The sequence below is a fragment of the Equus quagga genome, chromosome 12 (genome assembly GCF_021613505.1).
Source record: "Equus quagga isolate Etosha38 chromosome 12, UCLA_HA_Equagga_1.0, whole genome shotgun sequence".
Taxonomy (NCBI): domain Eukaryota; kingdom Metazoa; phylum Chordata; class Mammalia; order Perissodactyla; family Equidae; genus Equus; species Equus quagga.
Genome location: NC_060278.1, coordinates 7,790,761 through 7,805,727, shown reverse-complemented (window position 1 = coordinate 7,805,727; position 14,967 = coordinate 7,790,761). Strand labels below are relative to the sequence as shown.

Here is a 14,967-nt window from a genome sequence, read left to right as displayed (position 1 = left end):
TTCCAAAACACTTAACCTGTGTCTTTCATGTAATAATCTAAAAGTTGGTCATATCAAAGAAAACCTATCAGACTTCTAGGTCTGCTCTTCTTTCTGTATTACTAATACAAATCCATTAGGTGAGAACCTATCATTAGATGGGGGGGCGGTGAGGGAACACAAAATTCTATTATCCATAAATTTCTTTGTTGGATAAGCTATTCTTCCAAAAAAGAATGAAGAAGAGGAGGAAGAGATGAATCTTTATATCAAGCTTCTAAGATTTAGGGATGTTTTAGCTTTAAGAGTTCATATTTTAGTTTTTAGGAATGTTTAATTTTAAGAGGCAAATTATTTTGTTTGAGAAGCCTATTTTCTGGATATGTATTAGATACACCAAGATTCTTAAGGGGAGGAAATAACCAAGCATCAAAGATGAATACCACCCACACTGAGAGTTTTGCATAAGGATGCTAGCTTTTAAGCCTGAAGAGGTCCGTGTTATCACAGCTCCTGATTGACCGTGGAGCCAGGAGCCAGGGCTCTAGCACAAATATAAATGCAAAGATAACAGCACTGGGCTTCTCTCTTCCTTTCTGACTTCTCTGCTGACATTAGCTGAACCCCTATAGTTCCAGAGCCATCTTCCATGAACTTTTCCTTCATGCAAACTTTAGTTATGATGTACACCGAGAATCAAATAAAGAGTAAAATCATAGTAATACAAGCAATCACTTTGTGAAAAAGGTTAACTGGCTAATTTGATATATATTGTTACCTGACTAGTCATTATTCTAAAATCAGTGCTCAACAATATCTTCCTAGGTTTTAAGTGCAGTAAAATTTAGTGCAGAAATTTTTATCAACATGAGTATTTTTTTCATAAATTTATAAACACCAATTTTTCTTCTTTTAGAAATTTTACATTAAATCAGAAATTTTTCTTAAAATCTATTCTATGAATTATTATTCAAAGTCATAAAAATAAAAGCTTTTATATCAACTTGCTGATTTTTTTCATCGAATTATTCAATAATTTAGCAGAGAGCAAGATAACATGAATGCCTTATTCTAAGAATCTAAGCACCGAATGCTGAAGTCCAGGAAGTACTGAGTCAGACAGGCTTCCTAAGATTCAGCTATGTAAAGAACCACTATCAAACACACCCAAGTGCTTTTAAATGCCTTTAAAAATGTTTAGAACCAGGACAAAGATTTTTACATAATTTTGGGCTTCAGGGGTTTATGAGAAATTCAAAGAACTTTCAAATGGAATTTCAATTCTTAGAGAATAAAGACACTCATTTTCATTAATTATGAAAATTTCTATGAAATTTTAATTTTCATAGAAATGTACTCTCTCTCTGAATAAGGCCATAGCTACTATACATTAGTGATTTAATTTGGATAATTTTGACCAGGCTTATCTTTATTTAAAAATAATGAATAGCTATATATGAGAACAAACAATACATCTCTCAGTGAATCAAAATCTAGTGAAAAAACAAGAGACAGAGAGAAAAGGAAAAAAGGAAGGAAGAAAGAAAGGGTGAAAGAAGTAAAATCAGTAAATATTTCTAAATGGTGTTCAAGAGGCAGAAAAAGAAAGAAAAAAAGAAATACTAAAACATCCAAATGAGGACATTTCAGTAAAGATAAATCTTGGAACAAATATTTCTCAGATTCAAATACTGAAGTATTAATATATAAAAGAGACAGTGCAAATTAACAGACAAAAAGCCTCCCTTACAATTAAGACTTCTACACACCTCCCCCTACCCCCACATTCACACACATTTATACTGAAACCAGTTTGGGGAGAGCTATGAAAAAGACAATTTATGCACTTTCTATAGTTCTTTAAAGAAACACATCAATTTATCAAAATTTTTAAATAAATGAAAATTCATAATTATATCAAATTATACATTTCTTAGTTGCCTAAGACTCAAACAAATTTGAGTATGGGTTCAAATTCAAGTAGAATCACATTTATTTCATTGTCAGGTTACACACATTTTATCCCACATGCACCAAACATATCAGAAATATGCAGGCCCCAAATTTAAAAATCCCTTAAAGAACAAGTCAGGTGGATGCCTCGAAGTTCCTTTCAGCGGGATGAGTGGCCAGGGAAAATTCATCACACTCAAAAACAATGCAATGGTCTGGTTAAACTTTAAGCTTTCCAATGTCACAATATATGTGGCATTCTACAACAAGTGTTTTTTCCTTCTGCTCAGACTGAATGGAGCAAGAGCACGCAGGCTTTTGAATCAGTGCTCCCCCTGAGTATCTGCTTGCTTGGCAGATTTATGCCCGACTGCAGTTTGGCTCTCTTATAAGGTAATTCCTGGGCTATAAGCTTCTACAAACTGACAGAAATAACAGGAGATGTGAAAAATGCAACAATACTAAAAACAGATGTTGGTGTAAAATTCCAGGACCATTTATTTGCTCATTTCGCCTTTTAATGTACGATTTCTATGCTGAAAACAAAGGGCACTCTTTTTTTTCTCTTAAAATACCTAGACCCATGAAACATTTAGAGGAGATGAAGCAGGAAATTTTGGGGATGGGGACTTGAGAGAGGTAGGAGGTGGGAAGAAAAGAAAAGCTGAGAGAAGGGTAGCTTGAAAAAAAAAGCACCTAAATCCACACTATCTTTTTCAGTAAGCCTACGTCATCCTATTTCTGAGTCATTTTCTTTTACTCTAGTGTGGTAATAACTCCAAACAGACAGGGTAAAGGTCAGAGTTACTATGATTTCTGGATAAGAAAGGAAGTAAGAAAAATAAGAGCAACTATTCTTGGGCAAAATTGCTTTTGTGCCCAAGAAAGTGGTGAATTTTTCACCCCCTAATCTTTACCAAGAAATATCTTACCCAAACCTCCTGGCTGTTGGGAAATAAGAGTTGCATTTTAGGTTACATTTATAAAATACCTAAATTTAGAAATTAAAGAGAGTAGTAGTTATTAGTTATTTTCTTAACGAGTGAGTCATGGGTTTCTTATAAACGACCCCAACACACCTTTCTTCAAAAGATTCACAGTAATATTCCTACTATGAATTTATTTGTTTGGTTCCTGTGAAATAATGATTCAAAAGCGATCACAAGGTAACGACCTCTCGTTCTACCACAAACACCTGCTTTAATAGTCAAAAATAAGCAGCAAGGTTTGGTTACTCTGCATTCTTATGAACAAACTTACATGATTTCCTGTTGGAAACTTTTAGGGGCTGAACCAATATTTCTGGTCGTCTCAGAGCCAATCTCCTGGGGGAAAAGAAGGTCAATATGACTGTCAATTTTCAGTACACGTCCAAGATTAATATAACACCAAAACAGTAAATGTCTTAAAACAAAAATGGAAAGTTAGGGGGAAAATGAACACAATGTAATCTATTCAAATGAAGAAATAAATCGTCTACTTTCAAATTCCTATAAATTATCCCCACTTCAAAATCACCCTTCTTTTTTTTCCATCTTTCACATCAATGCAGTTTCAGATATTAATGTGCTATTTTCCACTTGCTTCATAACAAAAACCAAATTTGACCTGGGACTGTCATATTATTTTTGGTCATTATTCATATTTAGTTAGACAAAACAGAAATCCAAACCTGAGGGATAAAGGATTCTAAGGCAAGGTTTTAGTTCTTATTTTATCAGAGATATGCTGGACTGATATTTTGCAGAGAACAAAAGGTCAGTTGAAGAAAGGCCATTAAGATGCGCCAGTAGCTCACCTTTCCTGGAAATGCTTTGAAGGGATCAAGCCTGCTCTGGGATTGGCATCGCCTTCATGCTTCGCTTGCCACCACGTTGCATCATCTTGGCTCATAATCTGAAGAATATCTCCCTTTTTGAAAGCAAGCCCAGCTTCCTTACATGGAATGGCTTTATCCTCATTAGGGTCATAGTCAAAGAGGGCTTTGATAAACATCTGGAAGAAAGTTTCATTTAAAATGAATAAATACAAAAAATAAATGTGAAATGGCTAACATTTTTCTAACTCTGATTTAAGAAGAATTTTTCAAAAATAAGAAACTTCTTGTGACAAAGAGGATGCATAGCAGATGGAAAAACATTAGTACCTCCCACAGAAAAGGTTTTTAAGTAATCATTACCTTGCCTTCTTTCGATGGTGTCTCCTCCTTGATGCTAGGTATAATCTTAAATGTAATTGCTCCCAGGGACTGAGCCTGATATCAGAGGAAAGAAAGAGTTATAAGAAAACTTCTAGAGCCAAGGAGAAAGAAGGCAAAATAGGTAGAAAACGAAATGATTCTGAAAATTTACAAGCTTGAGGTTTCCACTCTTAGATAAACTAAACTGAGGAAACTATTTTTGTAGAAATTCCTGTAACGTGAGAAAGCACTAAAGTTTGTCAAATAAGTTAAAAAACATTAATCACTAAATCCACTTTTACCTCCTGTGCACTTCGAAAATGCCGATGAATATATTACCATCCACGTTGAGTTACTTCAAAATAGAAACACGGAATATGCACAGTGCCTTATACAGACAACATTAAACGGATAGATCAGATAATATGCAAGCTTCAGACAGTTAAGTATCAGCATGCATGTTTTTAGGAATGAAATATCTATACTATCAGTAATGTACTTATAGATGCATGATTCAATTAGTTGCAATGTTTATCAGAAAAATTAACGAGGAACATTAAGCTCTATTATATTCTGGTTAGTGAGAAAAATACCAAATGTAATAGATTAATGAAAAGATGGAGCATCAATTCTAATTTAATTAAAACAAGCAATGACAATACCCACAATTCTTTGCTATCTCAGACAAGAGCAGACGTCCCTTTAAGACACTCTCATGTCATCTCCGTTTTCAGCATTTATCATAACCATATCTAAATAGTTACGTACACAATTATTTCTTAATATGTTACCTCTGCCAAACTACAGTGAATAAGTTCTATGAAAGCACTAAATATCTGGCACACGTTTAAGAGGAATGCAGGGGATTGTGGGGGAAAGGGAGAAAGGGAGAGGAAAGGGAGAAGGAGAGAGTGAGGCAGAGAGAGGAAGAGAGAAGAATGGGTCGATCTCTCTGAGGCTCACTACCAGGGGTGCTGGTAAACCAGGACTGCAGTTTGTATAAAAGCCCTGGATTTGTATCATTTGCCAGTTTCCATGGTATACATACTCCCATCACAGCCAGTTTCAATTTGCCAGTGTGAGGTCACTGGAAGCCAGGTTGGGAAGAGTTGCATAGGATCAGCTCTTGAAAGCATAAGGAGGCAGCTCCAGCACCGCACAGAGACTCAAGTAACTCCTAACTCTTATTGAGAATTCATGTAATACTGAAGTGCACAGGCAGAGAGACAGTAAACGTCTTCTCTATAACCCCTGTCCATTCTTCTAGTTTGTGTGTGTGTTTTAATGTACGTAAAGCCCTCAGAACAGTATCATTAAGGGCTCTGTAAGCAATTATTAGTATAGTTGCACCACATAAAAAGACATTTAGGTCAACGACGGACCGCATATATGGTGGTGGTCCCATAAGATGAGTACCATATAGCCTAAGTGTGTAGTCGGCTATACCATCTAAGTTTGTGTAAGTCACTCTATGATGTTCGCACGACACAGTTCTCAGAACGTATCCCACTGCAAGTGACGCAAGACTGTCTTACTGTTCTTATTAAGTCATATAGGTCTATCAGCCATTGTGATTGTGTCACAGCAATCCATCATGTGGATGAATGATTACTGAATCAATGCAACCTTCTTGATAGTTTCTAAATATTTTAAAAACATCTTGTTTATACAAATTTGCCAAATTATTTCCTTAGGGTTAATTTCCAACAATTGAATTTCTTTTCTTTCTTTTTTTTTTTTTTGAGGAAGAGTGGCCCTGAACTAACATGTGTGCCCATCCTCCTCTATTTCTTATGTGGGACGCCTGCCACAGCATGGCTTGATAACCAGTGCATAGATCTGTGCCCAGGATCTGAACAGGCAAACCCTGGACCACCAAAGCAGAGCGCACAACTTAAGGGCTATGCCACTGGGCTGGCCCCCAACAATTGAATTTCTTGATTAAGGGGTTTGCAAATTTAAAATTTTGATAGTTTCAGACAGCTATCTCAAAAAGTTCTATTAATTTATCCTACTACCAAAAGCATATAACCATATCTATTTCCCTGTAATCTGACTAACCCTAGGCATTATCAAGCTTTTAAATCCCCACCATTCCAATATTTTTCAGTCATCATGTTTACTCTTGTTAACTGTCTGTGCATATGCTTTGCCAATTTTCCTGTAAATATTCTTATTGATTTTTATGAATTCTCTATACATTAAAATATAGCTTTCTATCATATATTGAAAATATTTTTCCTACAATCTCATTTGTATTTTATTTTATGTATGGCATCTTTTTCCATATAGAAAGTTTTCAATTCTAGTTATTTTTCTATTTGAATTTTACATCAAAGTTAAAAAGTCTTGCTTTATTTTCTGTGACTTTTTTAAACTTAAATATTAAATTAGTTGGGATTTATTTTTCCGTGTAGTGTAAAACAGGAACTGACTTTTTTTCTAAGTGAATCATCAATTAATCCAATAGGATTTATGAAATGACTTGTTTTCCCACTGTTTTAAAATGCCATCTTAACCATATACAAATTTTGATACATACTGAGATCTGTTTTGAGATACTAAACTCCCTTTTCATTCCTGTATAGTATGTTTTCATTTGTCACAGGGACAGTCTCTTCAATTTATCCTTACAAATGAACCAAAGAATTAACATTGTCAAGGAAAAAAATAATTTCATTCTATTTTAGCTTTCAAAAGACATCTAAATTAATTTCACTATTTTATATACCTAGAAAGCAAAGCCTACAGCCTGGCTATGTCACTGGAAAGAGAAAGATAAACGCATCACCAACAACAGCGTGGATGCCATCTATTAAGTATTTAATTTGGGACAGACCTTGCCATAACCTCTTCACATACATGAGCTCACTTAATTCTCCAAACACTCCAGTGAGATATTTACCTCTTATTATTCTCATTTTGTAAATGAAAACACTGAGGCAATTAAAAGGTGAAGGTATTTTCCAAGGACATATAGAGACCTGCAATGGAGTTCGGATTTGAACTCTGGACGGCAAAATCCAAATCCTGTAGTCATCACTAAGTCTGAGATATAGCGATTCAATTTCATTTTCATTGCAATTTGAAAATAAATTGTCAGCTTACCAAAATCTGAATTACTTCTTCAGGCCTTTTATCCTCAACTGGTATCCCATTCACTTCCCTAAGTTCATCACCAACATGAATAAGACCTGAGAAATAGCAAATTTGGTAAATTAGCAGTGTTACGTACAACAGAAACTGTAATTCACAATTGTTTCCACACTGAAAACATTGTTAGGTTCCCTGAAGAGATTTGAGGATTGCAAAGGAGACCTTCCCACTTCTCAGGTTTCAGATTCTGTGCCTCTACGTAGCAAGAAATCAAAGACTCAACGTAACAATGCTGGCAAAAAAATGACAACAGCATCTTGGTCTTCATCTAGAAATGTACATTATTTTCATCTTATATAAGAATTTTAATTTTTAAAAAGCATTGCATGCTTTTAGTAATATTTTTCAAATCGGAAACACTGAAACAAGACTGAATATAACTCTGGAAGCCCATGTAAACCAAGATCGTAAAGCAGAGTGCAATTTATTTATCATTTATTTAAATAGGTTCCCACATTTCAAAACCGAAAAAAAAATCTTATTACATGTTTTGCTGTATTATATCAAAAGACTGCTATACTCTTAACTGCATATTGGAAATGTGACACATAAAAAGCAACATGACTTGTCTATATCCGCTTAACAATTAAACTCATACCACTTCTGTCGGCAGCTCCTCCTCTCATGATTCTAGCCACAACGATGGCCCCTGTCTGCTCATCCTTCTTAATGGTAGCTCCCTTTTAAGAAAAAGAAAAGTATTTGTGGGTAAATGTCTGTAGCGGTAGCAACAGGAAGGCAGAAATAAGGACATTCATCTGGAAAAAGTGAAAACAACAACTACAAACAATTAAAGGAATGAGGCAGGAGGAAAAGACATCATGCCCTTTGTCTTATAAATACTCAATACTAGGTACAGAATTTTCTAACATACATATCATCTAAGGTTTGCAGCACAATTTAAAGGTTTTTGAAATCTTTAACCTCTTCAAAACTATGGAAAGTACAAATATCTTCTATCCATTATAATACCTTGTATTTGAATACTATTTGTTTTTACCCTTTTAGAGCATTTCCTCATTTCATTTTATCCTGATAATACCTCAAAAGAAGGCAGACTACATAGAGGAGCTTAACAGAAAAAGATTATATAAATTACAAAACTAGAACTCAGGTCATCTGGCTTTAATTCAGTGATCCTTCTAGTACACTATTCCAGTAAAGGAATTCAGTGGTAATCAGAAAGAAAAAAAATGAGAACTTCAAAAAATTACTTATATTTCTTATCCAAGGCACAGATAAACTAATGGAAGAAAGATCTGTCATTCCAAGGTTTTTATGTACTAGGATTGTACCTAGTACAAATAGAACTAACATTTTGGCATAAATTTAGGAAACAATTTCAAAAAGAATTCAGAAATTCATTTATGGATGTTCAGAAGTAAATTAAATGAATGCTGCTTTGTAAGAACATCAGGCACAAATGGTTACTTTGAACGCCTTTTCATGACTTTCTTTCCAAGATTGGCATTGATAGAGACAAGCCATCCCTGCATTGCGTCACATGGCTAAAATGATGCACATTCGGTGGTGGCAGACTCCACTCCAAAGAAGAAAGTGGAATTTTTCTCATGTTTGTTAATAAACACATTTATATCATTAAAAAATAGATAGGTACACAAAATTAGGAGTCCATTTGTAATAAGTATATTTTATATATGATAGCTATCAGATACATATCGAATAATAGTAAAAAAGTTAAATAATTGATAGGATGATTTTGTAGAATTTTTCATCACCTATGCATGCTTTCAAGGCCAAAGACTTGAATGAGCATATCTCCATAGTCATAAAAACCTTAGATTCACCAATTACTGGTATTTTTTGCTTTTATTTAAACAGTTAACTTGTAGTCAAGATGAGTGGAAATGAATATTCTTAACAAACTAATTCATGTGATTAGATCAACTTTCATTTTCCTTGAAAATGTGTCTCAAATTTTCCCACCAAAGTATGCCTAATGGCAGAAGGGTCTAGTAATCTAATTTAAGATTACTTATCTATTTTATAGATAAGAAATTGGATCCCAAATGGTTATAATTTGTCTAAGATCAGACAACTAGTGTGCAGTAAAGTCAGGACTTGTCTAAGGAAAACAGATCAGAATTGCTATTCTTAATCTTAATTATCATTTAATACTGCTTATCCTGTATCTTTCCATAACCTTTTACCCGTAAGTTTCTAAGTTCATTATCCTTGTGGTAACTTGTCTCCATGATGGAGATCATCAATTCCTTCCCTCTTTGGATGTGCATGCCAGATTCCCATATCAAGTGGTAAAAATGGTTCTCAGGCATTTAAGGCCATGGGAAGTCTTGTAGCTGCCACCTGGGCCTCTTGAAACACCTGCTCTATGGGAAGTTAGCCACCGTGTAAGAAATCATGACTGCTGCCACACTAGAAGAAAGCCCAAGCTAGCCAAGTGGAGATGCCACTTGGAAAAAGAGATGCTTCATCAGCCACCCCGCCCAGGCATTAGTCATGGGAATGAAGGAGACCTCAAATGACACCAGCCTCAGCCACCATCTAACTGGACATGTGAGGGACTAAGTAGGAACTAGCCAACAGAGCCTATCAGCCTCCAAAACTGTGAGAGATAATAATATATTATTGTTTTAGCCACAACATTTGGGGATAGTTTATAACACAAAATTAAGTAACTGGAACAAATCCCTTTCTCCATTATGGATTGTACTGTTTTTCAGAACAGGACCATCCAGTTTATTGTGTTTAATGTTAGTCCCTTTGACTTATTCTGTGATTCAATGAAGTTGACAAATGTTCATTGAGAACCTACTATGGGCCTGGTTCTGTTCGAAGGGCCTATAATACATTGGTGGAAAAAACCCAAACATTTCTGCCCCCTCATGGAGCTTACATTCTAAGAGGGAAGACAGACAAAAGATGAAATAATTAGATATATTAGATAGTATGTTAGAAGGCAGTAAACACTATGGGGATGGGAGGCAGTACACCGGGGTAAGAAAGATCAAGAGTGCCAGGACAGGTAGACAACGTGAGGGAAGACAACGTGAAGACACAGGCCTCACTGAGAAGACGACATATGTGTAAAGAATGACTGGAAGGAGATGAAGGAGTTAGTCAAAGAGAAAGAATAGAAGAAACAGCTGGCGTAAAGGTGCTGAGGTGGGGCTGTGAATGGAGGGATCAAGGAAGACCAAAGAAGCCAGTATGGCTGGAGTAAACGGTGAAAAGCAGTGGGAGGTGAGGTCAGATGGTAACAGGGAGGCAGAGCATGTAGAGCTTTGTAGGCCATTGTGAAGACTCTGGATTTTATTCTGAAAGAAATAGGGAGAACCTGAACAGCAGGAATGACATAATCTAAATGGATCACTCCACCTACTGTGTTAAAAGAGTGCAGGGGCTAGAGCAAAGAAACAAATAGGAGGCTGTTATAATAATCTAGGGGAAAGAGGATGAGGGCTTGGATCTGATGGGCAGGAGGAGATAAAAAGTGCTCTGGATATGTTACTGGCAGAGCCAAAAGGGTTTCCCAAAGGATTGGAAATGGGATGTGAAAGAGAGAGAAGTATCCAAGATTAACTCTATGGTTTTTGGCTGAGCACTGGAAAGATGGGATTGTCATCAACTGAGAGGGGGAATCCAATGGGTGTAACAGATTTGGCGACAAAGATTAGTTTTCTTTCAGATATGTGAAGACTGAGACGTCTATTAGACATCCAAACGGACACATCAAGTAGACAGATGTACATACAAACTTAAAGATCAGAAGAAAGATCTGGAAGAGAAATAGCCCTGGGAGTCACGGGCACATAGATGATTTTTAAAGCCATACGCTGGATGAAATCATTTTCAGAATGTGTAGATAAAGAATAGCACTCCAACACTTAAGGGTTATTCTGTTATAGATAAGTACCCTGAAACAGAATATGCTTGCTATCTCTGAGTCTACCTATCCTTGCAGGGTAAACTTTGGACCTGAGAATCAATCTTCTTTTTGATTCCTTCATTCTTAAGGATTTCTATTTCCATATTGCTTTCCCAACCTCTTTTATCACAGTTCCTTGGTGTATTTCTAGTGCAATGTACCTGCATGAAAATAAGATCAAAACTCAATAGAGCACATTACACGTCATATTATACAAAAGTTGACCGTCCTATGGCATAGTCTGCAAATGCAAAATGAATTAAAATTGAATCTAATGTTTTAATACTTCCATATTTTCCTATATAATTGTTTTGAATCTATTCTATGTGACTTTGACAAAAAAAAGAGTATAGAGAACTTCAGGTTAGACTGAGAAATCAAAATTCTGGTTAGATTTTTCTTGTTACTTCTGTAAAATGGTTTATAAAAAAGGACTGCTAAGATTGGGGTATCATGTCTCCTTCAATAAAAACTGTATCTCCTACAAGACTATTGTAAGACCTTCTTAAGCAGGTAGCACAGTTGATTTCAGGCTTAGCCTTTGCAACAAGTGTTTTCAAAGTATGGTCTACCAAACATTTTCATTGAGGGAATCTGAGACATTTCTTAAAAATCTAGATTCCTAGGTCCCACCCAAAACACTGATGGAGACCCTTTGGGGTTGAGACCCAGAAGTCTGCATTTTCAGTAAGCACCTCAGGTAATTCTTGTAATACCAAACTTTGAGAGCCACAGTTCTAAAAGACGCAAGACGACAACTCATGTGAGAAACACTGAAAATTTAGGATCATAATCCACTTGCTAATTTTCTTACGCTTTTCTAAAAATTAATCTCCTGGATAAAACAGATATAAATTGCTCCAAACTCAGAGGGGAGGAAGGACAGCTCTGCTCCTCGCATCCTCACCACTGGTTTTCTCTCCTTCTCTCAATTCTTTTATCCGTCCCCCTGCTCCAACTATCCCCTTTTTCCTTTCCATTGCCAAATACCTTCATGATCTGTGTTCACTGCCTCTTCTCCCAGGAAACCATTCTCTCCTTAAACAGCTGTCATCCAGCTTCACCTTATCATTCTACGGAACATTTATATAATGCTCGCATAATGCCTAAGAACTTATAAAGCATTTCAAATACATTCCATCTCAGTTGATATTCAAAACACTCTCAAAGAAGCAGATCTCCCGATTTTCTGATAAGGAACCTGAGGCTGAGATGTTAAATGACTTGCTGCTTTAAGGATATAGAGCAAATGAGTGACACCATAACAACTCCCACTGAGGTCATCTAATGCAAGCTTGGTATTCATTTCACATTATACCTAGGTCTAAGAAACAAAATTACATTCTTAGCACTGAAAACCTACCGCCTGGTTACTAAATCTCATGTCCTTTCCTCTTGAATCATTTGCCAAACATCTTCTGACCACTGACTTGCTAGATTCTTAGTACCCGGACTCATTCTACTCAAGAGGCCTCTGACTCGATCTTCTCTTGGTTTTTGCTTCTGTTTTTTTTCCCTTTGGCAGTTTTGTGCCTTCAATAACTTGCCCAAACTGACAAATGACATTTGACAAACGTAAAATGATAATTTCATTGAAAATAAATATTTTCTACTTTTTCTAGGTAGTGTATTTTTTAAATGTTTAATTTGTTCACCCAGTAATCCTACTTTACCTTTGCAATAGCCAGCCCTGGTGGTCTAGTGGTTAAGATCCAGCATTCTCACTGCCTTGGCCCAGGTTCGTGTCCCAGTCAGGGAACCACACCACCTGTCCATCAGTTGTCGTACGGTGGTGGCTGCGTGTTGCTGTGATTCTGAAAGCCCCACCACCAGTATTTTAAATACCAGCAGGGTCACCCATGGTGGACAGGTTTCAGCGGAGCTTCCAGACTACACAGATTAGGAAGAAGCACTTGGCCACCCCCTTCTGAAAGAACTGGCCATGAAAACCCTGTGCAGAGCAGCAGAGCATGTCTGATAGAGCGCCAGAAGGTAAGAGGACGGCGCAGAAAGACAGGGCAGGGTCCTGCTCTGCTGTACACAGGGTCACTAGGAGTCAGAACCCACTCGATGGCATTAACAACAAAACTTTACAATAATTGTCAAACTAAAGACACTAATTATACATTTGGATGACAAAAAGTTCAAGACAAGTAATTCTCCTCACTTGACTTCATATTCCAATGTTAAAACAACATTTAAAATCTTAATACTTTTTTTTCTTCTGTGAGGAAGATTGTCCCTGAGCTAAGATCTGTACCAATCCTCCTCTATTCTGTATTTGGGACGCCACCACAGCATGGCTTGATGAACAGTGTGTACGTCTGTGCCTGGGATCCGAACCCCGGGCTGCTGAAGTGGAGCACACAACCCAACCACTATGCCACTAGCCAGCCCCTCTTAATACTTTTTTAGGAATCCCAACAAATTATTTTGGGAATTTCTTCATCCCAAGTAGAAGCTCTCTTTTCTATATGAAGTTTTATTTATTTTTTAAAATACAGCTCCCTGAACAGAAAACATAGATCAAATTGTGGCTCACAGGAAGAAGACAAAGCATTACTGATTAAAATAATGTTTCAAAATAAAGTACTCAAAATTACTTTAAATTGCCTTACATATAGGAACTAAACCTAGAGTTTAAAAAAGTTACCTGCATATGTTTTGGGAAAAAACCTTTTACTAATTTACTTTTAAATAACTAAGAATCAGAGAGAAAAAATTTAAAAGCTCATGTAAAAATGGGCAAATAAACAGAATGGGGGAATTATGGATAAAATAAAATGGTATTAAAATTTTTAAACACTCCAAATTTAGGGGGAAGTGGCGAAGAAAACGCTATTAAGTTGCCAAATTACCCCATGATACAGTAATAAGCAACTGAACAATTCTGAGATATGCATATGATAGCCCTTGGATAAACAAATATTACAAGCCTGGAAGACATCCTCATGCTTAAGACACATATCCCTCTTTTAAACAACTTAGCAATTCAACCAATTTTTAAAGAAATTTACCTGGTTCCCCTTCCTGAATTTTTAACCTCCTCCTAGCACCTGCATAGCCCCACAGGCTCAGTATAACCATAAGGAAATTCGTCATTTTTATCCCGTGCATTTCCTTCCATTCTTGCTGAATGAATGGAGAGTACTTCTAGTCACCTAAATAAAACCTCCCATGGTATTTTTGACTTCCTCTCTTCTCCTGCCCTTTATATCCAAAGATTTGCCAGGTCCTATCAAATCTAACATATGTAGCTCTTGCCATTATCCTAGTTCAGATGCTCATTTTAAATATACCGTATTATATAAACTATAACAAAAGAGGGCAAATAGATGAAGAGTTATCACCTCAAAGTTAGCTCTAGTTATTTCAGTTGTTATATGCTTATTAGCTAAATAATATACTTAGTAACAAACTATGATAAATACAACTTTAGATTACTTTATATACTTCATTCAATTTCTTTTTAAATTTAAACTAATTTACAGTAGGTCGAGTTAAAACTTTTAAGAAATCCTGATGCAGAACCTGCCTAATTTCTTTGATAAATGGGTTGAAGATCTTATTTGATCAGGAGGCATGGGAGTCAAATGCTGCTGAGGACTGTTTCAATGGGAGCTTACCAAACCAACACACCAAACACTATTGCTCCTGGGGAAACCGTAACTGATCGAAGAAATTAGTGATGAATTACTGACCTCCTCAAGACAGTCTTTCAATTATCTCCCTAAGAGGCTGAATTCATCAAAACAAAAACGTCTTTCTTGCTGACAGATGCCCAGAATCC

The 14,967-nt window shown here is 36.2% G+C and overlaps 1 protein-coding gene across 2 annotated transcripts in view; it reads right to left on the bottom strand.

Moving 5' to 3' along the window:
* Positions 1 to 14,967, bottom strand: part of MPP7 (MAGUK p55 scaffold protein 7) — a 241,481-nt gene that overhangs the window by 59,620 nt on the left and 166,894 nt on the right. For both annotated transcript variants that reach the window (XM_046678620.1, XM_046678621.1), the window contains exons 7-11: positions 7,866 to 7,947; positions 7,220 to 7,305; positions 4,112 to 4,186; positions 3,731 to 3,927; positions 3,193 to 3,257 (exon numbers count right to left, since the gene is read on the bottom strand). In XM_046678620.1, the coding sequence (XP_046534576.1) occupies positions 3,193 to 3,257; positions 3,731 to 3,927; positions 4,112 to 4,186; positions 7,220 to 7,305; positions 7,866 to 7,947 (505 nt within the window). The remainder of the gene's footprint in view (positions 1 to 3,192; positions 3,258 to 3,730; positions 3,928 to 4,111; positions 4,187 to 7,219; positions 7,306 to 7,865; positions 7,948 to 14,967) is intronic.